The sequence below is a fragment of the Thalassophryne amazonica genome, chromosome 19, assembly GCF_902500255.1.
Source record: "Thalassophryne amazonica chromosome 19, fThaAma1.1, whole genome shotgun sequence".
NCBI lineage: Eukaryota > Metazoa > Chordata > Actinopteri > Batrachoidiformes > Batrachoididae > Thalassophryne > Thalassophryne amazonica.
In genome coordinates this window covers 15,708,761-15,731,184 of record NC_047121.1, presented here as the reverse complement: position 1 = coordinate 15,731,184, position 22,424 = coordinate 15,708,761, and the positions used below count along the sequence as shown (strand labels likewise).

General features: G+C 40.0%; 1 protein-coding gene across 1 annotated transcript in view; it reads left to right on the top strand.

The window, feature by feature from the left end:
- Window positions 1–17,435, top strand: part of eif2ak3 (eukaryotic translation initiation factor 2-alpha kinase 3) — a 71,658-nt gene extending 54,223 nt beyond the window's left edge. Inside the window, exons 10-18 of the mRNA XM_034195365.1 lie at window positions 443–555; window positions 1,945–2,067; window positions 2,490–2,639; window positions 3,837–4,386; window positions 4,497–4,670; window positions 7,853–8,026; window positions 8,283–8,384; window positions 11,081–11,143; window positions 14,457–17,435. Of these exons, the coding sequence (XP_034051256.1) occupies window positions 443–555; window positions 1,945–2,067; window positions 2,490–2,639; window positions 3,837–4,386; window positions 4,497–4,670; window positions 7,853–8,026; window positions 8,283–8,384; window positions 11,081–11,143; window positions 14,457–14,639 (1,632 nt within the window). The 3' untranslated portion in view covers window positions 14,640–17,435. The remainder of the gene's footprint in view (window positions 1–442; window positions 556–1,944; window positions 2,068–2,489; window positions 2,640–3,836; window positions 4,387–4,496; window positions 4,671–7,852; window positions 8,027–8,282; window positions 8,385–11,080; window positions 11,144–14,456) is intronic.
- Window positions 17,436–22,424: the final 4,989 nt, after the last annotated feature.

Genomic DNA, 22,424 nt, shown 5'->3' with positions numbered 1-22,424 from the left:
GCTAGAATCACTTATAAATTATGGAAATAATTGGACTACACTTCCTCCCTATGGGAAGATAATACTGTCTGAGTAGGGCTTTACACTTATCTAACATTCATAATCACTTGTCATATCATTAGACACGTGTGTCTGGATCTAACATGCAGATTATTATTTTATTTATTTTTTTTTTGTTAACAGGAATCTCAAACCACTGCACACAGATATGAATGCATCTAAATGACTGGCTTAATGTTTTTTTGTTTTGTTTTTTTAATAAAGCTTGACATTTTCTGTTGCCCTATGTCTAATAGAGCTTACTTTAAAAAGCCACACAGTAGTTAAGACATACATATTAACTAAGCTCACAAATTTTACCTCAGCATCATTGATAATTGGCTGGTTGATGTTTTTTTGTTTTTTTTTTTCTTTTAATATCCTTTTGTCCTTTCTTTCAAAGCAACGAAAAGAATCTGAGACACAATGTCAGACAGACAGCAAGTTTGACCTTGAAGTTGTTGAATGTAAAGAGCCAGTTGCCATGGAGACTCGTCCCAGTGAATATGTTTCCAGGTATGTCATTCACACACTGAAGTTGAGGCAGAATATGTTGTATATCTGTGTTAAATATTTTGTCATCATGACTTAAGAGAGCTTCACGTAAATATACTACTATGCCTGGACCTGCCAACCTTATACTTCAAAGTCACATGTGAGGCTCACTCTTTGAGGTGTAGCATCAGAATCGGCACTGTTACCATGGTGACCACTGGTCTTCCAGTTCTGCCTTACTAGGATACAGCGGCGATGGCAGACATGAGCACAGCATGATTTAATAAATCAGCTGTTTTGTTTCCAAATCAAAATAACCTTGAAGCCTCAACATCACTTGCAGCATCACTATCCCAGCAGGCATAGTGTGTGAGGCTGGGTACACCCCAGACAGAACGCCAGTCTGTCGCAGGGCTATTATTGTTATTATTATCATTATAGTATTCAAGCAAGTAATAATGTATAGATTTAATATGTTAAAATATTTTACTATTTTAGTTTAAATGCAGTTATTTCAGGTGAAACTTGTATTGGACATTCAAGAGGGAAAAAAAACACAGGCGTCACAGATATTACACATACACTCCATAAAAAACCCCACACACAACATAAAATGATCATTACGTTAAAAAATATTGCACATACCCCCTCACGATTTTGTAAACACTGAGTATTGCACAAGTACAGGAGCACAACAACATTCACAAATTCACCAGTTACTATTCAGTAGTTAAATTGATAGTCAGTTAGTTTGATTGATAGACCATTTCTACATGTTTGGTACCCTGTATCTTCTGCCTGAAGGCATCTACTCATACTATTTTTAAAGGATGTGGTTCGTATCACTTGTGATTTTCAGGCCTTGCTTCATTACTGTCTCCTGGAGAGAAGATGGAAAGACAACATTCCAATTATTTTTCCAGCCCTTTTGATCAGATTTTGGCTTTGTGATCCGGGTTTGACAGACAGGTTACCAAACCGTGTAGTAACGTCATGATGAATAATGGATTTGGTAGTTGCCCTATGAAATAATAGCATGATACTTTAATCCACCCCATGGACCTTGAGCCTTCATAAAAAGTGCAAAAGCTAGCTGATTCGAAAATGCACATTCTTCACATGATGAGCCCTCTGTAACTGACAATCCAAGTGAACCCCTAAATATTTATTTTGTTACCTGCTCGACCTTCTCTCACCTATTTAATTATTGGTGCAGCAATCTAAAAAATTAATTCAGGAGACACGGCCAGCACAGTTATTTGATAGCAGCTGTTTTCTGCAAATAATTTTTTTATAACTTTCCAATTTTGTTATCCATGTTCTTTGGAACTGTAAGGGATGGGGGTCATTACACCTTCCCTTTTGATAGAGAAGCAGTCTGATTTTTGTTGGCATTATGTCTCTCCTCAGGTATCTCACCGACTTTGAGCCCGTGCAGTGTCTTGGCCGTGGGGGTTTTGGCGTTGTGTTTGAAGCCCGCAACAAAGTGGATGACTGCAACTATGCCATCAAACGAATTCGGCTGCCCAACAGGCATGTCTTCTGGCTGGTCACACCACAGGCTTCCTTGCTGAAGGCTATTAAATTGTCCTTTATGTCTTCAGTCTGATGTAACTGTAGTACATTAAACACACATAATTGACATTTTAGTCCTACCCTTTTGCTTTGTGACAGCATTTCATAAAATAAAAGTTGTTTATATTTGCTAGTTAAAACAAATTTAATGTCCTGCAACAACTCTACCAATTTTGTTTGCATCCCTGTCATTTATTCTATCCAGTGTTTCTTTGCAAGCACTGGCTTGTGTAGCATACAGACTAACTGGTGTGTGCTTACTCAAATTTCACTGTAATTATGTATCCAGACCATTAGATCCTTAGGTCACAGTGCTGAAAAATAACTGTCAAGCTCAAAATATTTGCTGTGAAGGTGAAATGAATTCTGTTTGTATTCAGGGAGCTTGCCCGTGAGAAGGTGATGCGAGAGGTCAAAGCGCTGGCCAAACTAGAGCACCCGGGAATTATCCGCTACTTCAATGCCTGGCAGGAGAGTCCACCCATCGGCTGGCAGGAGGAGATGGACCAGAGGTGGCTGAAAGACACCAGGTGAGCCAGGAATCTTAATCCCTGTTAGCCAGCGTGATAATGACTCTGCCAGGTTCGTGTTGCCCAGGACGTTTACTCATATTAAGGAAATAACTCCTCTGGTAAGGAAATAATTACATTCTTCAGAATGTGGCATTTCTTTCACCATGTAGGCTCAGCTCATAACCAGACAGTAAAATTCCACTCTGCAAGCAATGTCTCAGTCAACCGCACACTGGAATCTTTACTCTTTCACCTCAGTTTGCTGTGGGCAGATGGCAATACAACATTAAAAACTTATTTACTTGTTTGTAAGGCTGGCTGCACACTGCACAATAATGCAGTAGGAATGCACATTATGGCATGACAGGATCATACATTGTTGCAGTGTGTATGATAAAACTGCAATAGCACTTGGCCCATTCACCCATGGCAAAATGCCACAGTGTTATAAGGTGCATCCTCTACAAAAGACTGATCATAAAAATTGTAGTTCAGTAACAAATTTTGATGATGTGAACATGGATGCTGCTGTGGTGACTCCAGTTGGTAGCATCTGAAAAAGGAACATCTGCGCATTCTTTGGAAGGATTTATAATCTGAGATTACCAGTTTGCATACAGCATTGTCCATGATGCCCCAAGTTGATCCCCGCATCAGCCAAGCGTAAGGTCACAGCTAGGGTTGGGACAGCTGATGAAAATCATTAGTCGACTACTCAGGGACCAGTAGTCATCAACTACTCGGCGATTACATTTGACATTGAATGAATTAGGCCAATTTCAAATATTCGTGGTGAAACAAAAAAAAAAAAACAGTATTTAGCATGAAGACAATACCTGCATTCATTTACTAGGCATAGACTACCCATTTGAGCTGACTAATTCACCTGCCAAGGCTCACACACTTTCTTCATTGCATGAAGGGAGTTGTAAAAAATTGTCAACTAGTAGGACGTTAGCTTGTCGTAGTCGACTATTACGACTAGTTGTCCCATCCCTAGTCACAACCTGTTATTCTGGGTCTAAATCCTGCTCCTTTGCCATGACACGCAGGCTATGGTAGGAACAAACATCATAATGTGTCATTAACGTTTCTGTGAAACACTGATGCCTTTACATTGATGTGATGCAGTCATATCGTATAGTGTGCAACAGATTTAAGACATATAATTAGTGACACCAATCTAACTAGCACCACCACTCTTTACTCTCACAGTACAACCGATTGGCCAATGAGCTTCATCGACAACATGGAGGCGCTTTCTGTTAAAGTACCAGTGTCCAGCTCAGTCTCACCTGTTCGTGGACCTGAAAGAGATGGTCTGGAGGTTTTTGGGGGTGATCAAGCACTGCTGTCCAGCAGCACCAGTGGGGCTGGAGGTTTTGGTGTTGACATCAGAAATCTGTCCTTCCACCCTCTGCTGGGCCATGACAGCTTAATGTCGGAGAGAGACAGCCAGGCTGACCCCGAGGCCTCGGACACCCCGCACTCCTTTGAACTGTGCTCCCCTCGTGGCCCCAATGACTGTACTTCTTCCTCGTTTGACATTGTGTTTGAAGACTCTGGCTGTGACCGTGATGCAGAGGCTGACACAGACTCTAGTGCAGCCAGTCCAGGCACACTGACACACAGGAACAGCTCATCTTCATCACACACCAAACAGCAGGAAATGGTGCCACCCAATTCCTCCTCTACTCCAAGACCAACATCACTTACACTGGCTATCCCTAAAACTCCAGCCCTGCGAGCCCAGCCCTCTCCCAAGGTCGGTTAATTATTGACTCACTCTGTGGTGTGAACAGGTGCACAGCCCTGGTTCACCTTTGTTGTCAGATGCTTGGTTCCATCTGTTAAACAGCAGTTTCTTGTCTCCAGGTGTACTTGTACATCCAAATGCAGCTTTGTCGGAAGGAGAACCTGAAGGACTGGATGGCTCAGCGCTGCCTCCCAGAGGAGAGGGAACACAACCAGTGTCTGGACATCTTTCTCCAAATTGCAGAAGCAGTCGACTTCCTGCACAGCAAGGGTCTCATGCACAGGGACCTCAAGGTGAACAAACACACACAGGCTAGATATTGCTTCTGACCTCCTGATTTAGAGTTTAAATAACTTCAGGCGGTCCCAGTTAGATCTGAACATGATTCATACAAAACAAAAACAAAAAACCCTCAGCTGCATTTTTTTAACCGTTAAATACCAAATTTGCATGAATGTGAAAAGTTATGACAAAGTTTATGCTGGAAATTTTAATGTTCTCAATGAGTTTAACTGATCGAACAGAAATGTGAAAAAGCGCGTATTATTAAAATGCTAATTATTAACACATTTCTGAAATTGTAACCCAAACCAGGAAAAAAAAAAAAACTGTTCTGTAACACGTGAAAAGGACTTAAAAAAAAAAAAACTTAGAAATTAAACAATCGCAAACTAGTGAGACTTTATACCAGAGTTTATTTTAATCATCACACTTCATTTTATATACGTACCACACAAGCAAACAAACCAACAACAAATTGGATTCCAGAGATTTTTTGAATTGGTATTGTTTATAAACAGTTTAAAATGTCTTTGGAAACTGAGTCCATTAAAACTGAGCCCCTAAATTCCACAGCTCAGATTGTTTGTTATAATCCCACTTCTCTCGTGACAGTGAATATTCATAATATCACCATATTGCATGTTCGGCCTCACTATGATACATACTGTGATTCCAGCACTCATGTTTTGAAGCTGCTGTTTTTAGAGCCACTGTTAGACAATCATTCCAGATGAAAATAGCAGGAGACTCTGTTTTATGCAGACGTGGAAAACTCCGGAAAACTCCGGCTTCAGAAAGTAGAAGCCCTACCATGTATTGCTTCTGTCTGTGCACCTAGTGATCACAATAATTAGCTCATTCACCTGCCTGAAGAGTGGAACTAATTACAATCAGCTGGTTTATTAGGAAGATGGAACAAATATGTGGTTGGACTTTTACTTTCTGAAGCCGGAGTTTTCCATCTCATCTTATCTTCAACCGCTTATGCAGGATCGGGTCGCGGGGGCAACAGCTCTAGCAGGGGACCCCAGACTTCCCTTTCCCATGCCACATTGACCACCTCTGACTGGTTGATCCTGAGGCATTCCCATGCAAGTGTGGAGATATAATCTCTCTACTTAGTCCTGGGTCTTTCCCGGGGTCTCCTCCCAGATGGACGTGCCTGGAACACCTCCCTAGAGAGGCACCCAGGAGGCATCCTTACCAGATGCCCGAACCACCTCAGCTGGCTTCTTTCAACGCGAGCAGCAGCTCTACTCCAAGCTCCACACAGATGACCGAGCTTCTCACCCTATCTCTAAGGGAGACACCTTAAAGGAAATAGTTTGCACCATGTCTCATGCTTAGTTATCATGTTACAGGGTAGCATATGTCACATGCCATAGATTCCAATGGACCTCAACATTGTTTGACCTTTACCTTGCAGACAAAGCATTTAACACAGTCAGTACTATTCCATTTATTAATCCTATTAGTTCAATCAATAATTTGCACCACTTTTTTACCAAAATTGGAGAAACTTTAACTTCTGACCCCTGAACAAACTGAAATTGACCTTTGTCACCATTCTTAATGTTTTTACCCCATAACTCCGTAACATTCAATCATAGATAGTCCGAACTATACCTTTTCTGAATATTTATGTTCAGACACATAATGTGGTATAACTTTCAACATGATTGGAATATTTTTAAATTTTGACCCCTGTGTACGAGGTCTTTTTATTTTTTTCAAAAACTATATGGATTTCATTCATATGTTTTTACGTCAGACATACTTGAACCCTCGTGCGCATGTGTGAGTTTTTCCACACCTGTCGGTTACGTCATTCGCCTGTGAGCGCGCCTTGGGAAGGAGTGGTTCCGCCCCCTTGTCAGATTTTCATTGTCTGGAAATGGCGGAATGAAAAGGACTTTTTTCCAATCAGAATTTTCTCAGAAGCTGTTAGAGACTGGCACCTGGAAACCATTCGAAAAATTGATCTGGCTTTCAGTGAAAATTTTACGGGCTTCACAGAGAATAAGGACTGTTACTACAGCTTTAAGGACCCCTTTAAGGACGACGCGGCACAAGCCACCGGACCATTTCTAAACGGATGGCTCTGTGGATACGAGACTGTCGTGTGCTCTTTCTCTGGTTATCACAAGAGCTGGACATCAGCCATTTTCCGGCAGATTTCAGATTTTGTCATGGAAAGCCGCGCGGAGGCTTCGCACGTAAAGACCGATTCTCTTTGGAAGCGAGACAAAGGAACACCTCCGTTTTGGCGTGTCAGAGGACAAGTTTGGACATGTCCAGCTCTCCACAATTTCTCTGATACTTACTGGACTGGTAAGCATTGAAAGCCGAGATAGACATGTGGAAAGAGGCGTGGAAAAACTCACACATGTGCACGAGGGTTCAAGCATGTCTGACGTAAAAACATATGAATGAAATCCATATAGTTTTTGAAAAAAATAAAAAGGGCCGTTACTTTATTGACAGACTTCGTAATTCTTCAGTTGACCCTTACCTGGTCGCCTATTGAAAATTCAAGTGGATACTCAGTTTTTTTAAAAGATTAATGTCTAAGGAGAATGTGTGCCAGTTTTGGTGCTTGTTTCCAGAAATGAACATTTGTTAGTTATCTGCTCCACTATAACTAGGGATACAAAATGCTAAACATGCACTATGCACAATTTCTCCAATCACCATCTTCTGGGTTGTCTGGGTGTCTTGGTGGCTTTCCTCACTCTTCTCCTTCTTGCACAGTCACTCAGATTTTGAGAGCTATCTACCTCATACAGCTTTACCAGAGTGCCATACTGTTTGTATTTCTTCGTAATTGATGTAAATAAAGTCCAAGACATATTCGGTGACTTGAAAATCTTCATGTATCCATCCCCTGACTTGTCTGAAGAAAACTGGCAATAAAACGTGTTATTTACATGTATTATACAAAAGCAACACATCATCTTGGCTTTTATACTTTTTAATTCATTTATATCAAGTTGTAGAGATTTGCTTTCAGTTTGAGTTTCAGGAAGATTTAAGAACTTCTTTTTTGGATTTGAAATGGCATAAACAAATTAAAATGTGTGAAATGCCAAGTGTTGCAGTACTTGAGGATACCTGACAAGCTGTGTAAGGTGACACAAAAGGCTAATGACTTAGTATTGCTGTGTTTTTAAGATTTATATAATCTGTTCTCCAGCCATCGAACATCTTTTTCACCTTGGATGATGTGGTGAAGGTGGGAGACTTTGGCCTGGTGACGGCCATGGACCAGGAGGAGGATGAAGATGAGCCAAGTGCTCTGACACCAGCACCACTCCTTACCCGGCACACGGGTCAAGTCGGCACAAAACTGTACATGAGCCCAGAACAGGTTAGGATGGTTTGGCCAAAATAAAAAAATTTTTTTCTCTCTCTCTCTTTTTTTTTTTTTTTTTTTTTTGTCTGAAGTGTGTTTATTTTGCAACTGAGCAGTTCTATATGAACTGGCATTGCAGTATGTGACTCACTGGCTCTTGAAGGAACTATCTTCTTCTTCTTATTATTATTATTATTATTATTATGAACTAATATTTAAAGGCTGCAAATGTCAAAATTATAATTCCACCATTTCCTCTTTGTCCTGACAGCTCTCTGGAAACTCATATTCTCACAAAGTGGATATTTACTCTCTGGGTCTGATCCTGTTTGAGTTGCTCTATCCCTTCAGGACTCAGATGGAGAGAGTGAGGGTGAGTCAACACCCAGCAAAAACATGGATTCGGAGTGGGAATCAGTTTTACTTCAATTTCTCCTTCAACATTGCTTGTAAAATGGGCAAATGTTTGACTATTAAGGTATACTAGCACATTGCCTGTGGGGATCCACATGCTCAAGATTGGGTAATGTTTATAAAATAGGTAGCTGACATTATGTAAAGTTGGTATAATGAGTTGGAATGGTGTGAGTCCAGAATGTTTTTAGAACCTTAGACCTCAACAGTTTTTAGAATAACTCAGACCCTTTTATTTCCTGTTAACATTGTAATTTTTTATGTTAATTTCCTGTCTTAATGTATTTAGAAATTATTTAGGTTCTTGTTGTCACATACATACTATCATTATTATTATTTTTTTATTATTAGTTCTATTTTGTCATTTGATTTTTAAATAGACCATCAGTGGAAACAGTTTTTTTCACTTTCTTGTGTTATCCATGCATTTTTAATGCATTTACAATTATATTATGTACTACTACTTACATTGAAGTTATTAAATAACATCACGCACACTTCTTATAGATGATTTACTGCCCCTTGCTGGATTGGCGTGTGAGTCCAGAATGTAATTACCAATGTCCATTGTTCAGTGTTGTTTGCTAATATCTGTAGTTTCTCCATAAACATTGTTCCATTTTGGCAGCGTGTATTCCTGATGCAAAATACATAAACATACCAAACAGCAAATGTGAGTTTGTCCGTGATTAAAGTTATACTAAATACTATTAAATAAAAGCATGCAACCATACATGCTTTTAATATATAGACAATTTACCGCCCCCTGCTGGAATGGCGTGTGAGTCTAGAATACAGTGTATAACATTGTTCAGTGTTGTTAGCTAATATCCATAGTTTCTCCAAAAATATTAATTCTATCAATGTTCTGTCTTGGCAGCATTCATTCTTGACCCAAAATATATAAGCATACCAAATGGAAAATGTCAGCTCTCCATAGTTTGTCTGTAATCAAACTTATATGCATCCATGCACAGAGCGCTTTGTCTTTTCTGCATTCTGCTGCAAGCAGGTGCTTTTAATGTGACACACCCACAAACAGAGATGGGGCGAAGACATCAAATGCACTGCACTTTTCACTCATGGTAATGGCAATATGACAGTTAAGTAACTGACATAGTACAACCCCAATTCCAATGAAGTTGGGACGTTGTGTATATATAAAAACAAAATACAATGATTTGTAAATTCTCTTCAACCTATATTCAATTGAAGGAAAGGAAAGGTGACGTAACACTGTGGTAAACATACCACTGTCCCAACTTTTTTGAAACGTGTTGCAGGCATTCATTTCAAAATGAGCAAATATTTGCACAAAAACAATAAAGTTTATCAGTTTGAACATTAAATATCTTGTCTTTGTACTGTATTCAATTGAATATAGGTTGAAGAGGATTTGTAAATCATTGTATTCTTTTTTTTTTATTATTTACATTTCACACAGTGTCCCAACTTAATTGGAATTGGGGTTGTAACATGAATCATAATAACACTTAAAACCCCAAAATTCCATGGTGCTTTGCAGCACAACATACATTGTTCACGCTTGTTAGCTAATATCGCTAATTCCTCCACAAATATTTGTCCTGTCAACTTTCTGTTATCACAGCATTCATCCTTGACCCAAAATACATAAGCATACCAAACTACAAATGTCAGCTCTCTCCAGTTTGACCGTGATCGAAGCCATACACACACACACACACACACACACACACACACATACATACACGCAGAGTCCACTTGGCTATTATAATATAGATTAACAGTATTTTTTATGTATTTATGGATTTGTTTATAATGTAGAATTTTACTGTCGAGGTCAAAGTCATATGGGTCAGAATTTAGTCCCCCACCTAATTTCAGTGCATGCTATAAATACTAAATTGTCAAGATTTGATCTTATCTGCCAGAGTGTGGACGAACATTGCTTGGACACATGAGGGCACTTAATTGCCATGATGATCTCTACCCATTTCATCACTTGTGTTCCTCTCACCTGCATTCCTCATAATCTTTGGTTTGGCACAGAATTTTTACCAGATGGCCTTCCGAACACAACCCTCATGTTACTGGTTTGTGTATCCCCAGTGGCTGAGTTGGTACACCTCAATCACACTCTTAAAACATAATTTAAAATATAATTAGAATTTCATGTGAACTTCCACTCTTGCCACTTCAAAGTTGAGGAGTCTTAATGACAACAATAAACATTTGCAAAAATTAACCTACAGTCAACTGCACGTGGGTTTAAAAACTTTGATGCAGAGCTGAACTCATCTGTCCATATAAAATTATTAAACAGAAATGATTGAATTCAGCGATGTGCAACAAATGTGAAGATCTAAAAAATTTCGAAAAGGTATGTTTCTTCAGTAAAAGCGTCTGCTGCTGCATATTGTTGAACCTGGAGGGAAGCGATGTTTTATGGATGTACTGCTCTCTGTATATTTTTTCAGTTTGACTTCTATTTTGACTCATGATAATATCATGTATATTGCTGCTATTTTCTAGTTGGTGGTCATTGTTTTCATTTTAAACAGCAATTTTTCTTAGATGTTTTTTGCAGTGATTCAGAATTCTTTGTCTCTGTCACAAAGGGCCTCATTAGCTCTAATCACAGCCACAGTAAGGTGTTTCTATTCTGTCTTCCAGACGCTCACAGAGGTGAGAGATCTCAGCTTCCCAGAGGTTTTCGCCAAAAACAATGTGCAAATGGTGAGTGGACCTTTGGTGCCACCTAGTGGCTCCAAACACTCATTGATTGTTGAATCTTGGTGGAGGTGCAGTGCTGTACATTCCTTCTGCTCCATGCAGAAGAGGGAGGGATGTGGCTAAGAAGGGAAGCATTGTTTTGGTCCTCAAAATAGAGCTACTAAAAAAGTTTACTACACCTTTACAACAATTCAAAACAACACCTTCAAGCACTTGGTGAGTAAAGCATGCGTCTTACATGTTTGACACTGATTCATGCAAATTAATTTTGTGATTCAGTGATACTATAATATGTAATTTGATGTGGCCTTGACATTTGATCAAGAGATGAACAGTTCTGACTTTGATTTTCAACTTTCAAGGCCACATCATGTCATTTGACAAATAGAAAGGTGGTATTACTTAGTTTTCCATAGTAATTGAATATATCTTTAATCAATTCCTCTAAATAGCCATTCTAAAGGAATTTGACCTTTCAAGGTCATGCCAAATCAAAGGTTATTTGACTGTGAATAGAAATGTGATTGTATTAACATCATAGTCATGTTTAATACTAACCACAGATGTCTTTAACCAGTTTCTTGAAATAGCCATTCTGCTGTAAATACTGCTCTATATATGCATTACGACCAAATTTTGGCCTTTTACCTTGACTTTTAAAGGACATGTCGCACCAAAATCATAACAAATAAGATTTAGTCTTAGGCTGTTAGTGACCATCCGATGATCCTCCAGGATTACGTTGTGTGTTTCCTTGACCGGTTTCAAAGTATACCACATTCGCAACAAACAGGTACAGAGACGTCCGAAAACAAAGTACTTGTGAGTACTCGGGTGTTACCGACAAGTGACGTCTCTACTAGAAGCGTGTGTGCTTCAGTGGAATGTAGCTGCTAACATTAAGAATGGAGGCACGGATTAATTCCAACGTGTACATAAGTGTGATGTCATGTTATGATGACTTGTTTTTAAGTGAAAAATGATCATTTTGATACAATCACAGCAAAAGCTGCGGCTCCAAAAAGGTTTATGTGCACCTGCAGCCTTGAGTCATAAACGCAGCCTGTCAATAACAATCTCTACTGGAGGATCAGTTTTGTGCACAATTAATTGAGTGTTATCAATGAAATCTAAAAAAAAATACATCTGCTGCCGGGGGAAAAACAAGCATCTCATCAGCTGCACAGCGTGCGCGCACGCACACAGCGAGCTTCACAACACACAAATACACACATTCCAACTCCAAATTCACACTCTTTCAAAGTTTCAAAAAAACAAAAAAAAAAAAATCTTGCCACAAAACACAAAAGGGGTAAAATCCTGAACATGCCAGATTCACTGTCGTGTTATGGATTTATTTACAAATGTAAACTCCCCATCAAAGAAGCGTGCGCGAGATCGCCGGCTGCAGCGCTGCCTCTCTCACAATTGTGTCACGTAAAATAATGTCCATTAACTCATGGAAAGTATGTATCTGACTTTTTCCAATGTAACAAATCCATCTCCGTCTCCAGGCAGTATGTTAAAACAGTGTCATGCAGATGTCTCACACCCATGTCCACAGCTTCAGTAAACCAGCATCCACACAAACAGTGCATCACCGCACTTTAGGTTCCAAAATCCGACACTCTGAAAAAGTTTAGCATTTCGGGGTGAAGTGTGTCATCTCCTGTCTGTAAATCCGAACCATCACTTTTGAACGGCAGCTCAGAAACTTTGTTTTTTCGGATGGAGCAGATTTGTTTTCCTCTGTGAGTCATTGGGATATTTCTGCTCATTCTAAAATCTGCTCACACTTAGAGTGAGAGAAATAAAATGCATCAGCGATCATTAATTATTACCACGTGTGCAGAGAGACTTCATGAGTACTTTTATGTTGTCTTGCTAACTGAGACGTTAAAAACCGTGCGACGTGTCTTTTAACCAGTTTTTTTCCCCCAAAATCAGACCATTTTGTCCTTCACTGATTATCATTTATTGGTCCAAATTGGATCAAAACGGATCGACTTAATTTGTTTACACGCGGACAGACTCACATGGCTGAAAACAGTACTACTGCATGCAAGGTGTAAAAGGTTTATGCAAAATACTGAACCTTTTCTAAATATAAAATAAATTGCCATAACGAGTGCTGAGCAAAACAAACTAAATGTATTGTGTGGTTACTGTGTTTGATTTGATTGATTACACTGGTCATCACAATTTTTTGTGCATGGAGTTTTTCAGCGGATTTTGGGTAATTTGGGGGTGCTGGATCCAAATCTGGTGTTAGTTTTTGCCAGTCATATCAAAATTTTGTGATATGAAAACATATTTCTCCTATCAAGCATTGAAGCAAAAGCTGCAGCCTTGCACACCTCTTCTGTGCCATAAACAATATTATGCCTCTTGTTTACATTTCATAAACCTGGTTTAAAAACTATGCTTTTAAAGCTGCTTTTTGCGTGATTAATGGTGTCAAACTCACGAGTGAATGAGCAGCTTTTGCGTAATCTATCAATACGGAACATGGAGATTGCAAAAAAAGTTATGTGATAATGGAAATCTGAACCCAGATTCAGATCCGGCACCCAAAAATTACCCTAAATCAGTTCTCACCGTCCATGCAAGATTTTTATTTATTTTTTTTTTTTGACTAGTGTTATTATCTCCTGTTTGTTGTCTTTATAGAATCATTTATTTGGCTAAAAACCTACAGTACAAAGTACTTAGCCTTATGTTAATATGAAAAAGTCTGTTATTTATTTTGATATACAGATTTTCTTTATTACAACACAAAACTGTTAACTTCACATTTGGTCATTTGCTGATGTACTATTGGGCGGGGGGAGTCATAAACTACATTTATGTCACAGTGGCTTCGTGGTTAGCACTGATGTCTCACAGCATGAAGATTGTGGGATCGCTTCCATTCCATGTTCTCCCCGTGTCTGTGTGGGTTTCCTCTGTGCACTCCAATTTCCTCCCACAATCAAAAACTTGCTGTGGAACATCTACCAGGGACAACAGATGGAAATTAGCCGCTATAATCTGTCTTGTTACGTCACTGTATGTTGATGTACATGAACTTACACTGTCCCTTCACAAGTAAATAAATACAGACATGCCTGTGTATTGCAGACTTTTCCACAGCACTCTGTGTGTTTTTATGTTTCTCTGTTCTTGAGCTGTTTGTATCATAATGTTGATATTTAATATTTGTATTTTATTGTATTAATTATAGAACCGTCAAGACAAGCCAGTCAGAGGAATGAAAGATGTTTTCAGTGGTGTTCATGAAGCATGACCCTGCACTCTGTTTTCTTTGTCCATGTAGCTCAGTATGGTTCGTAGCATGCTGTCATGGAGCCCCACTGAACGACCAGAGGCGGCAGAGATCACAGGGACACCCCTATTCCAGGAACTGGAGCTGCCTTGCCGATTGGCTGTAAGGCAGCGTTCCCGGACCTATAGCTCTTCTTCTATGGGCCGACCCTCACGCCAAACATCTGCAACTTGAAATCCCGTGACTCAATGTGTCACACCCCAACCCAACCCCTCGGCCCCACCCTACCTTGAACCTGTTACCCTATCATTCCCTGCTTCTCCATGCATTCACACATGGCCTCAGTCAGACTCACTTTAACGTCCCAAGATCTTCAGTGTCGTGTACCACAAATGTACTGGGACTTGTGCTGGTGGCATTAGAACAGCGACTTGAAGTCTTGCACACTTACTTGTCAAGTTCACGTTGTTTCATCTTCGTGCATCATTGTGCTCTCCGAATCCTCCATTTTAATCGCACAAGTGACAATGTTTTAAAAGCAACAGTCAATCTATAATGTTCTGGGCCAGACTTGAATCTATAGTTGTATAATAATTCAAATAATTGTTGGCTGGCAGAATTTACTGCAACAAGTGAGCTCCCTGTACAGTAAGGTTGTAGCTAGATACCATTACTCATAATTGACTTTGAATTGTCTGCCTGTGCGTGTAGAAAATCTTTGGTGCCCTCTTCAGTCTGACGCAGCAGCTGGTACTCAAAGATGATTAGTAACTGACTGAAGGGCAAAGAAGTATTTCAAAAGATTTTAATCGTGATCTGCTCACGGCACAGACCATTTACGCCCATCATTCAGCCAGTGTTCACTCACTCTACACCTCGGGTATCAGAACCACAGGGACGACCCAAAAGGGCCTTTGGTACTTGATCAAAAACGGGTGTTTTAGCACTCACTTTTGCTGATTTTGGGAGACCAAAAAGACCATCTTTTTCCCACTGATGTGTTTTGTAATTGAGAGGTTATGTACTGCAGAGAGAAGAGTTGGTGACTCCAGGTCATAAGACATGGTTTGCCTTTAGAAGGGGGCTGCAGTCCTCTCTGAATGAATGCTGAACCTCCGGCTCTTATCCTCTTTGCATGTCTTAGATTTGTCTAAAATCCAGTTTTCCAATGTGTACATTTACACAGCGACTCTGAAGTGCTCAGTAACTTTCACCACCTCTTTTTTTATTTTTTCTTTATGTAAATAACTGAAGTGGAAACCTCTGTTTATATCTGTTCTTTGGAAATGTGGCAAATGGATTCCGATAAATAGTGTACATATTGTAACGCGCCTTTGCTTTGTAAATGGCTTCTTCACGAGGACTGAATGGTAGTATGATTAATATTATGGGAGGAGGAACAAAGAGACCGTTGCCGCCATTAACGGACAGCTGAATGTTGCAGTGTGGCCGCCAGTGATGGCGGTCACCTCTTAACACTACAGACTTTATATGTTGGAAATTCTTCTCAGTGTTTGCTTTCATATGTTAGTTGTGCCGCGTGGGAGAGCGTTTGTCATGCTTTAAGCACCAGATGAGAGCATCTTTTGACAGTTAAATTTCTGTAACTACAATGTTGCCTCAAAGCAAGAAGGTCCCGGTGTCACTTCCCGCCTGTTCCTTCTGTGTAGAATTTGCATGTTCTCCCCGTGTCTGTGTGGGTTTCCTCGGGGCATTTTGGTTTCCTCCTGCAATCCAAAAATGTGGTCTTACCAAAAGAAAAAAAAAAGCTTTCTGTAACTGACTTTCCTCTGATATTTTCTAAGCCCCCCAGCTGGTGTTCTCAATGATGCACAACAACATAAAGGATTATTTTTCAGATGAAGTGTTCCCGCATTGCAGGAAATAAAGCATTTAGTTAAGAGGGCGGTATTGTTTTGACCCCTCTACATTTTGTGGATGGACGGGGACCTGATGTTGGTCATGTGATAAGCACCATGTGGTTCTCGGGCTTTACACATCTTGGGAGAATCACATGACCTGTTTCTAACGACACACAAACTGCTAATTGTAATGTGTTTTCAATGATTGTACTTTTCTATTATTTTTTTAATGAAAGCATTTTTGGATTATTCTCCAGGGGTATTTTTTGTTATTATGACTGTGAAGTCTTAGCTGTTTCATTGAGAATGTCAACCTGATGTTTGTTAATCCATCTGCTCAGCCAACTGAGGATGAATCAGTGAAAAATAAGCAGTTTTCTCTTCAGTTAATTAAATGACAGCACCCACAGCAGGATAAAGATAGAAACTGAATTTTTTGTTTCTCAATGAAATATTAATTTAACAGGTGAATGTGGCAACTCGTGCAACAAAATTAGACTGACTATGCTTTGTGAAGGATATTATGTACTGTACCTCAAATCTTTTATAAAGAGTACTTTTTTTAAGTCACGAGCTTTCATATTTTTGTAGGGATTTCAACTTTTTAGGTGCAAATCTTAACCATTAAACTGACGGGAGTTGTAATTATTTTTTCCGCTTTTGTAGATAGAATTCCACAGTGAAGTGTAACCTACACAGCGTGTAGATGATTTTCAGCAAGAAAGAAGGAACTTGTCAAACACCTCAGAGCAGATGGTAAATAGCTTGACATTTTTGTAAGCATTAAGACATAAAATAGCATTATGTAAAATAGGCCATGCTTTGATGCAGCTGTAGAGATTTTCTGCTTTTACACTTAAGAAATTGTAATTAAGTTGTGCTAATCTTCCTTCTGACCTCACTGCCAAACAAATTTCCTGAAAATGGTTTGATTGAAAATTCAGACTCCTGTCCAGTGTCTGAAGCCTCTTCCTGTACTTGTGTGTCCTCATGCACAAATTCTGTCCAAGTTGAATTGTAAATATGTGTATTTGCTTTATTTATGGTTGATGCCGTGATCAATCCATTTTGGGTTGGTGTTATTATGAATGCGCTTCATATGATGGAGAGCATTGGAATATCATGACTTCTTACAAGTCTAAATTTAATAAACTGTTCTATAGCCTTTGTACAGTGTGGGTCCTTGGTGTGCAGTCTGTGGGTTGGGTTGGAAGAACCATTCTAATAGTACGACACGATGATCAACAGTGACTGCTGGTGATCAACTTTCAAGGAAAAAGAAATGTGGGCAGGCGTCTGACGCAACCGACAGGTGTGAAAAAACTCTCGCATGCGCACGAGGGTTCAAACTTGTCTGACACAATCACACATGATTCAAATCCATATGGTTGTTGAAAAAAATAGACCGTGTGTGTGTGTGTGTGTGTGTATATGTATATATATATATAATATATATATATGAGGTCTGTTAGAAAAGTATCCGACCTTATTATTTTTTTCAAAAATCATATGGATTTGAATCACGTGTGATTGCGTCAGCCAAGCTTGAACCCTCGTGCGCATGCATGAGTTTTTTCATGCCTGTCGGTTGCGTCATTCGCCTGTGAGCAGGCTTTGAATGAGGTGTGGTCTACCCCTCTCGTCTATTTTTTTTATTGCGAATAAATGTCTGAACGATTTGGATCTTTGCTGCATCAATTTTTTTCCAGAAACTGTAAGAGACCTCCAGGTGGACACCGTTCGAAAAATTAATATGGCTTTCAGGGACGATTTTATGGGGATTAAACAGATTACGGGGTGTTACTGCCCCTTTAAGGACGGCCCACAACTGCTGAGAGCGCGGTGCGCTCCCAGCGCCGATGGACAGGCTGACACCCCGCACAAACAACCAGATCATTTCCAACGTGAAAGCTTTGTTGATCCGGGACCTCGTCTGACTTTCACAAAAAGGCAGAAGATGTGGACATCAGCACTTTTTCCGGCACATTCCACCGTTACAGGAGTTTTGTTTCATGGAAAAAGAAGCCGATGGACGCGCCACGGAGCCGTTCTTTACGCAGGACAAAACCACCTCGGTGTTGGTCTCACAGGACGGCTTAAAGGTGAATTTCAGACGGATTCCGGTTGTTTTCCAGTCGTGTGAATATCCGATTGTGATTGTGCATGAGCTGGACATGCCAGAACATTTCCTGTGAGGCTTCATCACGGCGTTTCTTTTCGCCATGCAGCTCTGTCACGACGCGCGGAATTCCTCCACCTTTGTTCCTCTTTCCATGACAAAAACTCCTGTAACAGTGAAATGTGTCGTTCATTTCTAAACTGGACGCTGTCTTGATCCGGTATGTCCTCTGACTAGAACGGGAATTGTTAAAAGACGTGGACATCAGCACTTTTTCCGGCACATTAAGACAGACGTGTGGAGGAGTTCGGTGCGTCGTGGTGCAGCCGCTTGGCACAAAGAAACGCCGTGATGAAGCCTCAGAGGACATGTTGGGGCTTGTCCAGCTCAAGCTCAATTTCTCGGATATTCACACGACAGAAAAGCAACCGGAATCCGTCTGAAAGCCGTCCTGAGAGACCAACACCGAGGTGGTTTTGTGCCGCGTCCCTCGGCTTCTTTTTCCATGAAAAAAAAACTCCTGTAATGGTGGAATGTGCCAGAAAAAGTGCTGATGTCCACATCTTCTGCCTTTTTGTGAAAGTCAGACGAGGTCCCGGATCAACAAAGCTTTCACGTTGGAAATGATCTGGTTGTTTGTGCGGGGTGTCAGCCTGTCGTTGGGGGCTGGGAACACGCCGCGCTCTCAGCAGTTGTGGGCCGTGCTTAAAGGGGCAGTAACACCCCGTAATGTTTAATCGCCATAAAATCGTCCCTGAAAGCCATATTAATTTTTCGAACGGTGTCCACCTGGAGGTCTCTTACAGTTTCTGGAAAAAAATTGATGCAGCAAAGATCCAAATTGTTCAGACATTTATTCGCATTAAAAAATAGACGAGAGGGGTGGACCACTGCTCACTCAAAGCCTGCTCACAAGCGAATGAAGCAACCGACAGACATGAAAAAACTCGCGCATGCGCACGAGGGTTCAAGCTTGTCTGACGCAATCACACATGATTCAAATCCATATGGTTTTTGAAAAAAAGGTCGGATACTTTTCTAACAGACCTCATATATGCGTGTGTGTATCAAAATCAAATCAAACTTTATTTATAGAGCACTTTTCATACAATTAAATGCAACACAAAGTGCTTCACAAAGTAAAAACAGTACCTTTTAAACTCCCATCCACCCACGTAAAAACTTCAATATAGCTGGCCGTGTGTGTGTTTGCTATGCACAGCCACAGTAATTAAGCAGTCCACACCAAAATTTGTATGGTGACTGGAGGCACCAAGGGAGAGGTCACTGGGGCACTTGGGATGAAAGTTGAAAGCTTATGTGCATGAACATATTAGATCATGATCTGCTCAATGGAGCCCTTACTTTCACAGTACACTTGGTACTCAAGTCAGGTAGCAAGCATCACACTTTACTTACTACGTAGTAGCAGCTAACTAGGGTGCACTTTAATTACAATCATTCACTTCAGTCTCATGAACGTCACAAATTGCTCTATGAAAATTAATGACAATATTCACACAATGCAATGCAACTTACTACACTTTAACTAAAGTGGCATAAAATATACAATGACATGGTTAAACAGGTAACTCAGCTAGTATGTGTATATGTACAGTGGGATAAAAAAAAGTATTTGTCAGCCCTTTATTGTACAAGTTCTCCTATTTAGAAAGATGAGAGAGGTCTGTAATTTTCAACATAGATATACTTCAGCTATGAGAGACAAAATGAAAGGAAAAAAAAATCCAGAAAATCACACTGTAGGATTTTTAAAGAATTTAATTGTAAACCATGGTGGAAAATAAGTATTTGGTCACCCACAAACAAGATTTCTGGCTCTCACAGACCTGTAACTACTTCTTTAAGAAGCTCTTCTGTCCTCCACCTGTTACCTGTATTAATGGTATCTGTTGGAACTTGTTTTCTGTATATATATAAAAAAAAAAACACCTATCCACAGCCTCAAACAGTCGGCCATGGTTGAGTTTGGAGTCTAAGACCAAAGAGCTGTCGGAGGACACCAGGAAGAAAATTGTAGATGTGCTCCAGGCTGGGAAGAGTGAATCTACAATAGTACATTGGTGTGAATAAATCAACTAAGGGAGCAATTGTAAGAAAATGGAAGACATACAAGACCATTGATAATCTCCCTCGATCTGGGGCTCCACGCAAGATCTCACCCGTGGGGTCAAAATGATCATGAGAACGGTGAACAAAAATCCCAGAACTACACGGAGGGACCTGATGAATGACCTGACCTGCAGAGAGCTGGAACCAAAGTAACAAAGGCTACACACTACACAGAGAGGGACTCAAATCCTGCAGTGCCAGGCGTGTCCCTCTGCTTAAGCCAGTACATGTCCAGGCCTGTCTGACGTTTGCCAGAGAGCATATGGATGATCCAGAAGAGGATTGGGAGAATATCATGTGGTCCGATGAAACCAAAATAGAACATTTTGGTAAAAACTCGTCGTGTTTGGAGGAAGAAGAATGCTGAGTTGCATCCCAAGAACATCATATCTACTGTGAAGCATAGGGGTGGAAACATCATGCTTTGGGCCTGTTTTTTCTGCAAAGAGGATAGGACGACTGATCTGTGTTAAGGGAAAAATGAACGGGGCCATGTATCGTGAGATTTTAAGCCAAAACCTCCTTCCATCAGTGAGAGCATTGAAGATGCAACATGGCTGGGTCTTCCAGCATGACAGTGATCTCAAACACACCACTCGGGCAACGAAGGAGTGGCTCCGTAAAAAGCATTTTGAGGTCCTGGGGTGGCCAAGCCAGTCTCCAGACCTCAACCCCATAGAAAACATGTTGAGGGAGTTGAAAGTCCATGTTGCCCAGCGACAGCCCCAAAACATCACTGCTCTAGAGGAGATCTGCATGGAGGAATGGACCAAAATACCAGCTACAGTGTGTGCAAACCTGGTGAAGACTTACAGGAAGCGTTTGACCTCAATCATTGCCAACAAAGATTATGTTACAAAGTATTGAGTTCAACTTTTATTATTGACCAAATACTTATTTTCCACCATAATTTACAAATAAATTCTTTAAAAATCCTACAATGTGATTTCCTGGATTTTTTTCTCATTTTGTCTCTCACAGTTGAAGTGTACCTACTATGTTGAAAATTACAGACCCCTCTCATCTTTATAAGTAGGAGAACATGCACAATCAGGGACTGACTAAATGCTTTTTGGCCCCACTGTGTGTGTGTGTGTGTGTGTATATATATATATATATATATATATATATATATATATATATATATATATATATATATATATATATATATAATTTTATGGCTGTAAGACATGGATTTATAGGTGAGTTAGATATGCAACAAAAGTAGAAGCAATAGCTTTTTTAAAAAGTGCAGGAAAGTAGTTTGAGGTGTTTTGGACAAATGTGTCATAAGGGCACAATAGATAAAGGAAGCATTGGAGAAAAAGAGGAGGTGCAGGAATTCATGGCGGGGGGAACCCATCAGAAACACTGACCTTGAATCAATGAGAGAAGAAATTAATTTTTAGTTTTTAAATAAGCAAGGTGTTTGTAAGTAATATTAAAAATCTTATTGGACTTAGTGCCCAGTCCATAAGTATTTGAACAGTTGCACGGAATTTTACTGCTACACCATCAAAATGGAATTTAATTACAACTGAAATGTTTGTAGTGTTAATTTGATTAAATATTTAGACATAATTTTTATACAGTGCCTCTAGTGTAGTGATTGGAGAAACTGCATTTTAATTGGTTAACAGAAATTTAGAATTAAAATAGCCACATATTTTGATTTATTAATTTTCTGCCCCTTGTCCGGGTTGCGGTGTCACCAGACCAAGCAGCTCATTTAACTTCCCTATCCTTGGCCAAGTCCTCCAATTCTTCCTGGGGGATTCTGAGGCATTCCCAAGCTAGCTGGAAAATAAATAAAAAAGCTTTTGAAAGTGTTCTGGGTCTTCGCCAAGGGCTCCGTACGGCTATACATCCTGAAAGTCCTCCAGAGGAAGGCACCCAGGTGGTATC